The 14,310-nt window shown below is 41.1% G+C and overlaps 1 protein-coding gene across 1 annotated transcript; it reads left to right on the forward strand.

Moving 5' to 3' along the window:
• The first annotated feature begins 4,106 nt into the window (after window positions 1-4,106).
• On the forward strand, window positions 4,107-13,812 carry Mepe (matrix extracellular phosphoglycoprotein). Its single transcript, XM_040747883.1, is given in 4 exon segments — window positions 4,107-4,197; window positions 4,835-4,950; window positions 12,156-12,236; window positions 12,239-13,812. Coding segments are annotated over 4 exon segments (1,677 nt in total). The 3' UTR covers window positions 13,628-13,812.
• The last annotated feature ends 498 nt before the right edge of the window (window positions 13,813-14,310 follow it).

Consider the following 14,310-nt stretch of genomic DNA (forward strand, 5'->3'; position numbering starts at 1 on the left):
TGACAATGATCAAATATTCTAAAATTCAGTTAGACCGTTTCAAATCAACTGTGATTCTCTTCACACTCAACAATCTTCTCCTAAATCTTTAAAATCAACTCAGGATCCTTGTAACAGAACATAGAATTTGTAGGAACCAAGAAGGATTTGACCTAAACTAGATAAACTATCATTGTCCAAACTAAAATTGTATCAGGGATATATTGCTTATTTTTTTATTTTGTTTTAACCTATTTGAGTTTGGGGAAATCAGAGATTTGTACCTAAAATTAATTACATATTATTTATAATTGATTATAAAGTTGTATTCTTGCATAAGTAGCTCTTATTATAAAGTAAAAGTCTAAAAATTTATGTAACCTTTTATTGGTAGATTTACACATAAACCTAATGTGAGTCATCCCACCAATCATTACTATATTTTTAGACCAAATAAAACCTCCCTGACTATTATGAACATGAATTACAGTTCATAATAGTCAGGGAGGAAGAACGGACTCAATATCCTAACCATTTAATAAAAATTTTCACCCAAAGTAAAACCACAACACATCCTTCAAAAGTATCTTTTGAATATTTCCCATTTCAATAAAAAGCAACTTCCATTTTCCTATTACAAGGCAAAATTCTGGGTTCATCCTGTCACTTGACTCTCCTGGTATGAGCTTCCCCAGGTGCTGGCTTCCCCTTGTGTGAGCTTCCCCTGGTGTGAGCTTTCCCTGGTGTGAGCTTCCTCTAGTGTGAGCTTCCCCATGTGCCAACTTCCACTGGTGCCAGCTTCTCCTGGAGCAGCCAGTCCTTTTGTGTGAAAACATGCTGAATATGACCTTTCCTGACTCCTCTGCCCCTGCCTGTCTGGAGACTCATTCCTTTGCTTAGATCATTGCAAGAACTCTAGGCTGCCTTCTCTATTCTCTCCTGACTTCATGCCTTCAACCTTAGCTTTGCTCAAAGCCTCCAGTAGTTTCCTCGGCTTGGAATTAAATTGAGTTAATCAATTCATTAATTTTTGTCTATTAATTTCTATTTAGTGGAGCTGAGACTGAATCTGAGGCCTTATGCTGAGTCAGCAAGCCCTGTATGTCACATCTCCTACCAATCCTGCTGGAGCCTTACCTCCTAGGGCAAAGTGCACGGACCTACAGGTCACTGGTCCTCTGCCATCTAATTTCTGTCTCATTTTATTTGCTGATGTTTCCCTTGCTCAGTCTCTCCAGCTAAGTGGCTTCTGGAATAAGCCTTCAGGCCCCTCTTACTGGAGCTGGCTCTTCTAGAACTTTTGTCTACAATGTTCTCCTATGCAAAGTCATGCGGCTACCGGTCTGCCTTGGTATGTTTATGCTACTATAACAGAATACCTCAGACTTGGTAATCAAAAGAGAACAAAAGTTGAAATCTCACTGTTTTGGTTTCTTGTGACTTTGGAGGTTGGGGAGTTTAAGATAAAGGTGCTGGAAGGTTCATTGTTGTGTGGAAGATAAATGTCTCACCTTCCAACATGGCGTCTTGTCACTTCCTCCTCTGGGTGTGGTGGTGAAGGGTGATGACGCCAGGCATGACTGAGGAATGAGAGGTTGTTTCCTCCAGTCTTTCTAATCTCACTCACGAAGGTTCTCATCTGATAACTTACTTAGATCCTAAAAGCTCTATACTGTCACATGGGAGTTTTAGTTCCACAATATTATTTTGGAGGAATACACACATTTAAGCCATATCAAAGACTTTACTCAAAAGCCATATTATCAGTGAGGGCCTTTGAGGATTCTCTATGTCAAATTTCAGCCCCATGTCCTTACTTCTAGGACTTGAAGTCTTGCCCTGCAATTTTCCTCCTTGAACTTTATCTGTGTCACCGTCTAATACAATGCAGTTCATTGATCATTTCCTTCATTGCTCCATGAGACAGGATTATTTTCTGTTTCATTCACCAAGACTTTTCCAATGTCTGTTATAGAGCAGACACTCAAAACATTGTTGTTAACTGTTTCTGAATCTTATTCAGACACAATGAAGACTATAAATTTACTTAATAAAACTGCCTTACATTTATAAATTTGTTGGTTTACAAATATTTTCTATTTTTAAATATGCAAGCCATCCACCCAGTCCTAGTTAATAGTTTTGAAATCAATTCTAATTATCTGGCAGCATAATGGCCAAAGTGAGATATTTATAATTTTCTTTTTATTCTACTCTCTGGAACATTTGATAGTAGCTTTCCACCACAAAAACATTTTTAGATTAAAATTACCTTGCCCCCTGTGGTCATCCGTGGGCACTTGTGACAGACTCCTCGCTGGTGCTGATTGGACACTGGGGGCTCTAACAAACTTTAAATATCAGTGAATGCCCAGGGACTGCTAAGCCCAAAGAAGCTGAGCTTTGCCAAAGGTCAATGATATCAGGTAATCTGTCTCTCACTGCTCCTCATAGGGAACTGCTTTCTATCGACAGTGCTTACTTAAGTTTGCAGTTTCCTCGCTGTACTGGTCTGGTTAACTGAAAATAAGTGCAATTGGGGCTATTCTCAGCTGAGCATAATTGTCTAAATTCAGTGCTATGTTCTATATGATAGTTAGAGTGCTAGACATCATTAACAAAACTCCATAGCTTGGCAGCATATTGGCCTATGGGCTATCATTATTATCAAGATCCATGGTAACTGGCAGCTGTACCGTTTGACAAAGCAGACACAGGAGAAGCCAGCTGTGCTTCTGTTTACAAACACTGCACTGATTCATCTAGCAGCACTGAGCTATTTGATAAATGTGTAGACTGTCCCTATCTACAATACTTAGAAGCCAGAATTCTAGCTTCAATTTAGATGCAGATCATTAGGATCCTTAATATTAAGTTTGAAGACTACAAACTAGGATTTTATGATTTATCTTAGTTGTATTATTTTGCTGAGTTAAAGTTTTTACTATGAAATGCTTAAATGTTGTAGGGACATTTAAATTACTTTCCCACAAAAGTATTTTCTTGCAACAAATCACATTATTATTTTCATATTGGTTGTTCTATGTTTATGTATCAGCAAAATATTTAATGTTCAGCAAGACCAACAGATTGCTGTTCAGAGGTATGCTGGCAATTTTTCAGAATAATGATTCCTTGAGTTAACTGAGCCCACTAGATCCTAGTGAAACATCCATCACACTATACATGTGTGATTCACTCCATAACTAAATGCCAGTGTTCCAAAGATTATTTTATTGAACCTTATATAAAATAGGTCTTCTTTAAGTTGGCTGCTTGTGACGTCTATTAAATTAGATGGAAGAACAGAATCTTAATTGAGGTGGCATAGAGTCTTGGTTAGGAGCACCAGTTCTGTAGCTACTTTGCTAGAAAACCAACCCTAGTTCTGTTCATTAATATTCAGGAATTATGGGACATGTTACATGGCATTTCTGAGTATGCTTCCAGACTATAAAACCGGTAAAGCCACTTAGGTCATAATTTTGTTGTGGGACTCAAAATAAATAAACACATGTAACATTCTTAGAATAATATTTAGCTATATTTATGAATTAATTAATATTTAGCAAATGCTTTGCTTACAGTACAAATTGCTCCAGTGGTTTCTGTCTCTGGCCCCTACATAGTGACTAATTCAGACATATTGCCATGAGTATGAAGATGTTCATGATAAGATCCATTCCTCACCCTTGTATCTGCCATCTTGACACATTTAATGATTCAGTATGAGCTGATATGTTGCCTTACTGTTACTTTTAATTATACAATGATTTAAAGATAATTTTCTAAGAATATAGAAAAAATGCCAGATTTCAAATACAGCAAATAATTATGTCTATAAAATTAGTTTCTATGAATTATCATATTAATTATAGTCAGCAATTTTTGTTTTTACATGATAATAATGAGACATAAAGAATAGATTAAAATATTATGAAAACTACATATGTTTGTATAGATGCTAATTTTATAGGTGTAATTATACATAAGATATGTAATCTATATATTAAAAGGAAATGGACTGCTGGGAGGAAAGACGTTGCATACATGTGTGTTCAAATCTGAAGCTCATGACTGGCATTGCTAAGAGAGGTCTTGTTACTCTTTCAGGGAGACTTGTGAAGATGCAGGCCGTGGCCATGTGTGTTGGACTGCTGCTCTTCAGTGTGACCTGGGCATCACCGGTGAGCATTGACAAATTCATTTACGTGTTGTGTAAACTCTTTCTCGCTCTAGTTTTCAAGCAGTGTTGGTTAAAATGTGAATCATTGAGCTTCTATAGGATGCAAACTATGGTACAGTACCACGTTTTGTTTTCAGGAATCTCTGAGAAAGCTAGTACCCAGCCACAGAGTTCTGAGTCAGCTCAGATTTATGAGTGATAGTCTAAGACTGGAACCAAAATCTATCAAAAGAACCTTGCAATATTTTACCAAACCTTGAAGAATTTAACGTGAATAGGTAAAGATAGATAAATACATTTTGCAAATAACTGGCAGTGGCAGGGAACTAAAATATCTGTGTTTTTCGGCAGTATCTTGGCATAGTGGGAGCCTGCCAAAGATGTTCCCTTCTTTGATGAGGCTAAAATGGACTGATACCCATTAACTTAACCTAAATGAAGCTTCTATTGCCTCACGTATCTTCTTTTTCTGACTCACCCGGATGAGCACTCAGGCTGTGACCAAACGATCCTATGACAAAGTTGAGCACTACAGATTTTCTCTGCGATTCAGACACGGGGCTAATTAGATAACGTCTTTCCAGCATCTGAGCTCTCGGAGTAACTTTCGGAAGTTGAGTAACTACGGAAACAAGTTCTCATTCCACTGCTGACCACGCTTAAATATAGGTCTGGAGCAAGTGGGCGAACAGTTGAGTAACCAGACTGACGGGATAAAGCATCTGGTGAAAGAGCAGAAATTAGGGGATCGCACTACCCGCTTCATGCACAACCCTTACACTGCAGTGAGCGCTGTGCAGACTTAACCAGTCAGTCCCACCCGATCCACATGGGTCACTCAGAACCATACAGGCCTGCACTGAAGCAGGGCGGTGGTCGAGTGGGTCTTGCTGACCTACTTTTAGTCCAACCAACTGAGGCCGAGTTATTTTGAGTCACACATTCCAGGGAACGGCGGGAGTGTCCTTTCTCACCAGCTTCCAGTAAAGTGCTAGGCCAATATCAATCCAGTGACCACTAGTCCAAAGAGGTTGCCAGTTTTCCTCCTCGGGGCAGTCGATGTCATATCCATTACAGGGCCACGGTTAAGTTCAAGGCAACTGCCAAGTGGGTGTCAGAGGAGTAGGGAGGCCTGCAGATTTCAATTTAAAGAGTCTTAGTAGAGGAGCAGGGACAAAACTGGGTGTTATGAATTATAGTATGATCTGTTCTCACAGACATATACATTCCATTTTAATAATTACCTCAATTATTTGGCCATAGATTGTTGGTATAAAAATGAACATATAGTAAATCACGTGCATGTGTCATAATTATAGCTCAAATTAAACAGTCTTAAAGCATGGGAAAATAGAAGGGGAAGATCAAGCAGTGAAATTCAATTAATATCCATTGTATACAATTCAGGGTGGGAGACTTTGATGCAATTCGCAATGGATCAGGAACTACAGTGGGTTAATCTACATCAGCAAGTGTATGTTTTAACACAAACATAAATGTGCATGCTGGCTCTGTAAGAAGACACTCATGCTGCCATATTTGTATGCTACCATATATACCATGTGTATGCTATCATATACAATATATGCTATCATATATACACTATCTTTATACCTAGCCATGTTATTTCTATATTCTTCTTCCTATAGCTAATTTTGGTAGTACTTAAAATGAGATAACAGTTTAAATTTATTTTCACAGAATCATGGAAGAACTAACAATAAGAAATAGATGCAATAAGAAACGATTATAAATACATCTTGAAAATTTGACATAAACTTCAGGAACTTATCTCCATATTAGTAAATATCCTTTCAAATAAGACTACTTTAATTGTTTTCTTTTTTATTAATTTTTATTTAAATTAAAACAATCTTATCTTGCATACCAATCCTAGTTCCCTCTCCCTCCTGTCCACACCAGTCCCCTAGCAATTCCTATCCCACCCTCCCATCCACTCCCAGGGAGAGTGAGCCCTTCCACTGGGGATCATCAAAGTCTGTCACATCATTTGGGGCAGGACCAAGGCCCTCCCTGAATGTATCTAGGTCATAGGGAATGAGCTCCTAAAGTCCATTCGTGCACTAGGGATAAATACTGATCTATTGCCAGAGGCCCCATAGACTGCTCAAACCCCCCAAATGACACCCACGTTCAGGGAACAGGTTGGGTCCCATGCTGGTTCCCCAGATGTCAGACTGGGGCCCATGAGCTCCCATTTGCTCAGGTCAGCTGTTTCTGTGGGTTTCTCCAGCATGATCTTAACCCCTTGCTCATTGCTCCTCCCTCTCTACAACTGGACTCCATGAGTTCGGCTCAGTGTATAGCTGTGGATCTCTTCTGCTTCCATCAGCTACTGGATGAAGGCTCTAGGATGGCATTTAAGGTAGTCATAAATCTCAGATTTAAGGTAGTCATAAATCTCAGATTTTTAGTTGGGGTCATCCTTGTGGATTCCTGGACATTTCCCTAGTGCCGGATTTCTCTTTAAACCCATAATGGCTCCCTCTATTAAGGTATCTCTTTCCTTGCTCTACTTCTCTGTTCTTCCCCAAACTTGAGCTTCCTGATCCTCATGTTCTCCTCCCCCTCCCCTTCTTCCCTCTCTCCTGTGCTCCCAATTTACTCAGATTTGTCCCTTTCCCCTTCTCAGAGGGGGTCCATGTATGTGTTTTTTATTGCTTTAGTCTCAGGATTTTGGAAGAGGAGATGGGGGTGGGACATCTCCCTGCTTCTCCATCACCAACTGTGTTTGTATGGACACCCTCTTTTCTATTGCTTAGGTGAAATTTTTATGCGAAAGTCCTTTGCAAACTGTGAAATTCTCTGCAAATATATTGTGTCCTAGAAATATAAGATGTTACTGACAAAGCAATTGTTTGTTTGTAGAATGAAATGGAATAGTAGCCCAAATAATGGGACACTTTAACTAACCACTTGAGTTTACATTGCTGTGAAGATTTTATCAATTAGAGTGAGCCACATAAACAAATTCCCAAGTCTTTGGGTGTTGTTTAGGAAAAGCAGTCTCTAGGTAAGTAGGACAGGTAGACGAGGTGGTCCTCAGACTGCTTGGGTGACAGGCATCACTGTGCACCTTACACGCAGGGCAAGGAGGGTGACAGGTACTACTGTGCACCTTACACGCAGGGCTGAGGTGGGCGGCAGGCATCACTGTGCACCTTACATGCAGGGCGAGGAGGATGACAGGTACTACTGTACACCCTTACATGCAGGGCTGAGGTGGGTGCTGCGCATCTTCGACACTACTGCATCGTAACACAGCTGCTGACTTACACCATCACCACACATCCTGAACTGGTAGTTGCCTCACTTACACCTAAGTAAAGAAGGCTCCTTTGCCGTGAATTCCACTGGCCATTATTCCCCTACTGGATCACCATGACTGCCTCTCCCAGCCCATGCCATGGGAACACTTCTTCGTGCTGAAATCTGGTTCTGTGGTAGAGATGGCAGTGCCATCTAGTGGGGAGGAAAACGATGTTTTTCTTTCCTAACAAAATATTTAAGGAGAAGTGGGTCCAACCCTCTTTTCAGTCAGAATGATTTTCCACATTAAAATAATCCAGTAAAAGAAAAAAGAAATGAAATAGTTATTGTTTGAAGAAATGAATGAAAGAATGTTCTGTTTCTGAAATGGAGTCCCTTATTTCCTTCCAGAATTTCAACCACAGACCAAAAGCTAGGCAAGGCTACGCAGAAGAACAGAGGGCAAACAGAATTATTCCTCTCAAATAACGATTTTACCTCTGTAAAGAATAAAAGCCAATGAGGGAACATTTTAGCTGCCAAAATGTGCTCAGACTAGAATCACACAGTGTCCAGCAGAATCATGACACATTCTAGTTCATTATAATTCCTACAACAGATGATTGAAAATTCCCACCTATCGATGGCTTCTTTGCCTTCAGATGGAACAATGGTTTACTATACAACCTTCAGAGGGATAGGAAAGAGTTCTGGGACTTTGTTATTAGCAAACACTGTTCCCTGTGCGAGCTGCATATGAGAGCAAACCAAAGAAAGGGGCGGGAGGCCAGTTTTAACAGGCTTCAGCAGAGAACCCGGTTTACTTGGAATTAGTTCTCCACATGCATCAAGAAAGTTAAGCAAATATTATCAGATTTGCATGTTACCAAATTACAGCTCATTTCTAGCATGGGTTTTTCTGACAATCCCAGTTCTATGTTCTGAAACTCTCAGCTGAAAATTACAAAGGTCTGAATGGCAAACTTAAAAACCAGAACATTCATGTGGTGGCATTTGCCAGCTGGACCTTGGCCATGAGCATAGTAAAACCTGTCTTGCTTCTAATGTCCTCTGGAAGTATTTAATCATGTTGAAATTCCACTAAAACATGGTAGCAAGATTGATACACTGTGGTATGGCAAACAGTTGACAGTGGCATGCAAGAAAAATGCATTTCAAGATGTATACAAAGGAGAGCCCACGTTGTCTTGTAGGGAGGCCAACACTCGCCCTCCTGTGGTTATAAGAGGTACTACTAATTGTCAGAAGAAAAATTAGACTTCTCTCAAGTAAATGATATCCTATAGCATGAGGAAGAAATCCAGAAAACTTCTTAAGAGACAAAAACCTCTTAATATTGAGTTGTAGGTTTTTGCATCATATGAAAAATATGTCTACTTTGAAAGCAGCATAAAGGTGAGTAGCTAAGTGAAGACCCCTCACATGTGACGGTCTGGTCTTGCAAGGGACAAAGTGCTCTGCCATTTCCAGCCTTGGATGTTGTCCTTCTTCCCTCCCCCACACTCCCCAGGTTTGGAAGTCATTGTGCTATGCAACTCTGCCTTCCACTATCCTCCTTACTCCCATCCTATGTTTTGGCCTAACCCATGCTCTGATTTAGGACCTGCTTCTGCAAGTGTGGCCTTGGTAGACCTCAGGAGCCTGGAATTGCCATTTTGCTGTGCCTTGATAGCGCTTATTCTCACGAGGAGAATATACTGGAACAGTGTAGACTTCCAGGGGAAGGAAGTTACTATGACAGGCTGTCCTGTACTCAACAGTGACACACATCTCTGTATCTTAAAATCACCCCACAGATGACTTCATCCATGTCCAGTCTCATCAAAGAGGAAGATGAGGCCCTTGTCACTGGGATAACAATAATTGTTTCACTCAGTGCGCTCTTGCAGAATCATTGCCCAAAGAACTACAGCTTTTAATGCCTCCAACTAAACAGCTATTTATTTTCCTAAGTCTGGCTTCATTTCCCCCGGAAGTGAGAATTCCCATGTAGCATTTTGTCTTACTTGACTGTATATTCTTCATATGGCCATCTCTAAGGCTGTATTGATCTGTCTTCCTGTTGAAGTTAATTAATTTTTGTTCTAGTTGGAATATCTATTTGGTGCTTCCTGCTGTATGAGATACAACACCAACAGAAACAACTGAAGAAATGAAATCAACCTCTCTCTCAGAACTTAAGAGAAGAGACACTGAGAACCCAAAACAGGTTGTGGAAAGCCATGTGAGTGGCCCCAAGAGGAAAAACATTCCTTAGGGGCTGGGAATAGAGAGAAGCCAGTTCTGGGCTGGTGTTCAGGAAAAGCTATGCAAAGGAAACTGTGAGCCAGGTTGTGGCAGAGCAATAAGGTTTGAGAGGACAGACGGGAGTGGGCAGGCTGTTCTCCAATGAAAGAATGGCATGAAGTAAGGCCCGGAAGGAAGGAGAGGACAGACAGACAGCTGACTCATTCCTGTCACAAACTCAGAACACACAAAGAACAAAAAGCATTTTGTATTTTAAAATATTTTCTCAGACAAATGGTTGACTGTCTTATAACAAAGTTATAATGTCCTCTCTTGCTTTTCTAGAAAAACAGTTTTAGTTACTCTTCTAATTAAAGGCACACCAGTTACTAGTAAGCATGCTACTTTTCTGAAGGAATATGAGGAAAAAGAAAAAAACTAATAAAAACACAAAAAATGGAACAAAATTTCCTCCAAGACTGGCAGGAAAAAAATTAAGAATTTTTAAAATTAAAATTTAATTTAATAAACTGTACTGATTTTTCTAACCCACCTGCTCAGCTTGAAATGTCTCTTCAGAAATGAGTAAATAAACATAAATGCCTAAGGCAAGTTTTCTGGGATGCACTGGCTTAACCTCAGTATTTAGAATGTTTTATATTCAGAAGTAAATCACTACAGATTCTTTGTTCTCATAATAAAACCTTACCTTTTTTCCAAATACGACTGGACCTATAAAAGTTAGTGATAATGGTATCATCATTTCCACATGTAAAATCATTCCAAATTATATCTTCCAATTAAGACAAATGGACACTTTTGGAGACTTCCTACTAACAAGTTCTGCCAGACTAGAGGAGACTTTTACAAACTATTCTCACCTGCAGTTCAAGTGTGTGCTTATTTAATGGTCTCACAATCCAAACACTTAATAAGATACATTTTAAAGCAAGCAGAGGCAGAGGTCACAGCAAGATGATTCAGATGTGACCATCAAACCACACAACCTGAATGCTAACTCTCACAACTTATTCTCAAACATCCACATATACATGGAATTAACACATGCAGACATTCCCTGTCCCTTAACACACACACACACACACACTGTATTCTTAATTAGAGATTGATGTCAAAACTCTATTCTATTTTAGACAATATGTGATCAGTGACCTCAAGTTTGCAGAACCCACAGCCAAAGAGTGATGACATTTATAATGCAGGAGGAGTGAAAAAGAGTCTACAGTTAATTGCCACCACATAAAATGTAAAGATATAAGAGGACAGTTGTTCATCCGATGAGAAAAGACTGCTGTTGCCATTGTGTAGGAAAGCAAGCTACCCTTGCTTTAAGGGCACCATACATCCCCATATGAATGACAGAGAGTGTCATTGATATAGATCCTGGTGGATGACACACTATGATAGATGCCTTGCTTGCATTGTATCATTTAACAAAATTCTTTTTAAAAAATCCTGAAAAGTATGTGTTTTCTTATTTTGTAGTAAGAAGTCTGATGCCTCCCAGATCACATGTCTCCCTAGGTCACATGCCTCCACAGCTCTCCCAGCCCTAATGGGAATGACAGCCGATGTGATACTTGAGCCCTTTTGTAGCACAGTTACTTTAGTGAGCACCAGAGTGAGAGATCTGAAAGCCTTTGGGGGCTGGAGAGATGTTTCAGCAGTTAGGAACACTTACCGCTCTCCCACAGGATCAGAGTTTGTCTTCCCACACTCACACGGGAGCTCACAGCCATCTATAACTCCACTTTCAAGAGATCTGATGATCTCTCTTCTGTGGGCATCAGACACACACACGGTGCAGACTCATATACAGGCAAAACATTCACACACATTAAAAACAGTAAGATTCCAAGCATTTGGCCATTCTATCTGTCATCTCATTTGATGCAGCTCAGCATGGCACTTGCGTGCCTGAACTCCTTTGGCTTCTGTGGGCATCAGGCACACACACGGAGCATAGACTCATATACAGGCAAAACATTCATACACATCTCATTTGATGCAGCTCATCATGGCACTTGCGTGCCTGAACTCCTTTGGCGTCTTTATGGTCTTCCTTACACTTCAGAGAGATGTAAGCTTCTAGCTGACTTTCCTTTCTCCATATGGGCGCTTCCATCTATTCATATCCTTAATTATCATAACCAACACGCTAGCATGCTCAAGAAAAGCTAACACACTGAAGTGTGTTCAAAAATACATCGATTCTGCCACCTAGTTTTAAAATATTCTCTCCATTTTGCTCCTGAATATTTGCACCTAACCTAGCCATCAAATCTACCTCATTCTTCTTTTCCCATGAAACCTGCTTTGCTCCATTCCATCCTCGTTGACTTGTAGGCTTTTCATTAAATGTATTATAGATTTTAAACACTTTTCTATCGATTATCAGATTTTAAAATTTTAACATGAACAATAATCACTTTGTGCTGTTTTTCCACGTTAGCAAAAAGAAAAAAGCAGAGATAATGTTGCTCTTCACCAGTTTCACAAAAGTAGAAATCACGAGTCAACACCTAAAAAAAATCATTAGACAGAAAAAAAGAGAAAGGCTTGTCTCCTTTTGAAGTCAATGAAAATAATGAAAGCAGTAAAACCTGAATCTTTTCACAGATGCCGAATGAAGAGGACAGCACTATCAACAGAGGCAGTGCCCACGCGCATTTAACAGCATCTGTGTATCCTGAGCCCTCAGGGGACAAAGGAGCAGAGAATGTAGAGGATACCCTCCTTAAACTACCTGCCCAGGAGAGGCATGGTGCCGTTCTCGCCGCAAGTAACATTCAGCCTATAAAGAGACTGGTGACTGGGATTGAACTATCGGGGGACAAAAACAAAGAGAAGAAACCCAAGAGTATTCCAGGCATGATTCCAGCAGATGTCAGTGATGTTACAGACCACTTAAAAGACGCAAAGAGTCAAGAGAGGTATCTACCATCCCAGAACAGCCCAGCAAAAAGCAAAGGTACCCATCAGATCCGACGAAGCACTCACTACCTAACACATATCCCCCAAATCAGAAAGATCCCCAGGGACTTTGAAGGCAGTGGTTTCCCAGACACTCGGGTGAGGGGGGATAGCGATGTCCCTTCTTTCAGTGGGGACGGGCAACATTTCATGTATGTTCCAGGCAAAGGAGGTGCTGTTGGGCCTGGTCTAGAAGGCTCAGCTAGACACACGGGCCTCTCGGGCTCTGAGAAAGCTGAGACTGTTAACCCACACACGAGCGGACTGGGTTCTAATGAGATCCCCGAGAGAGAAAGACTTGGCGGTGATGCCATTGCAACCAGAGACAAAATCGCACAACGCGCAGGTGCTGCTAGTGTGAGCCTTGTGGAGGGCAGCAATGACATCACAGGAGGTACTAATTTTAAGGAGCTCCCTGGAGAGGAAGGAAACAGAATTGATGCTGGCAGCCAAAATGCCCATCAAGGGAAAGTAGAATTTCACTATCCACAAGTGCCCTCCAGAGAGAAGCTAAAAGGGGGCAGCAACGATAACTCGGGGAGTGCCAGTTACAATGAGATTCCTAAGCACAGCAAAGGTAGTCCTAGGACTGACACAGAAGACCCCTCTAGGAACCAAGTGACTATGACGGAAAAACAAAGGTTCCCAGGTAAAGGCAAAAGCCAGGGCCCGGTTCTTCCTTCGTACAATCTAGGTAATGAGGTTAAAAGCAGAGGAGATTCCTCTAACGTTCCCAGTCATGAGGGGATTGTAATGACAAACAGCAGAAAAAACCATTATGTACTCCATGGACAAAATAATTCTACGCGGAATAAAGGCGGGGTGTCACAATGGAGAGGAGGCACCTGGCCTTCTCGGAGGCCCCATGCCCACAGGCGCTTCAGCACACACAACAGAAGAAACAGCAGTGAGTCGTCCAGCGGCAGCTCGAGTGAGAGTGACGGCGACTAGTCCCCAGGAATTCAGGAACTTAGACCGGTCTTCTCTGCTCCTGTCCTGGAGGAAGAGAGGAAGCAGCGGGAACTGGGCAAGCCCGCAAACCTGGTCCCCTCCAGGACTTTGTGAGGTTTTAATGGCTCTAAGAAGAATTTCTACTCAAAGTTCTGATGCTCTTTCTAAATAAAAGTTTCCATTAAGAATGTTATCTAGTAGGTAGTATTTGGGTAGGTGACACCTAGAAATGGTCTGTGAATGTCACATGTGCCTTGATGCATTGTTTCCTCCTCAGAATGAAAACAAATGTTTTCTGTGACCATAGTTAAGTGACCTCCAGCTGGCTGCTGGCATTAGTGGAAGGATGAAGAGGTAAGGAGGTTAATCGGCCTCCAGCAGAGAGGTAAGGTGTGTGGAAGGAATCCCCTGGGCAAGACCCAAAGCCTTCCCTGCTCTCACTCTGGGCATCTATTTCCGGGCAGCCGTCTGTGCCCTTCCGTTGGCTGAGCATTTACGATGTCCTTTGTGGCAGGTCTCATTTCTGAAGCAAATCTCATGGTGACCACTTTTGCTAGCTCTGTTTTCATCTAGAGAAGAAAATAGGATGGAGAAAGTGCCATGGGAGACTGAAAAAGAGCTACACAAACGAGAGGGCCAGACAAGGATTCGGTTCACCAGATAGCATGCACTGACCACTCCCA

The sequence above is a fragment of the Mesocricetus auratus genome, unplaced genomic scaffold, assembly GCF_017639785.1.
Source record: "Mesocricetus auratus isolate SY011 unplaced genomic scaffold, BCM_Maur_2.0 Super-Scaffold_100006, whole genome shotgun sequence".
Lineage (NCBI taxonomy): Eukaryota > Metazoa > Chordata > Mammalia > Rodentia > Cricetidae > Mesocricetus > Mesocricetus auratus.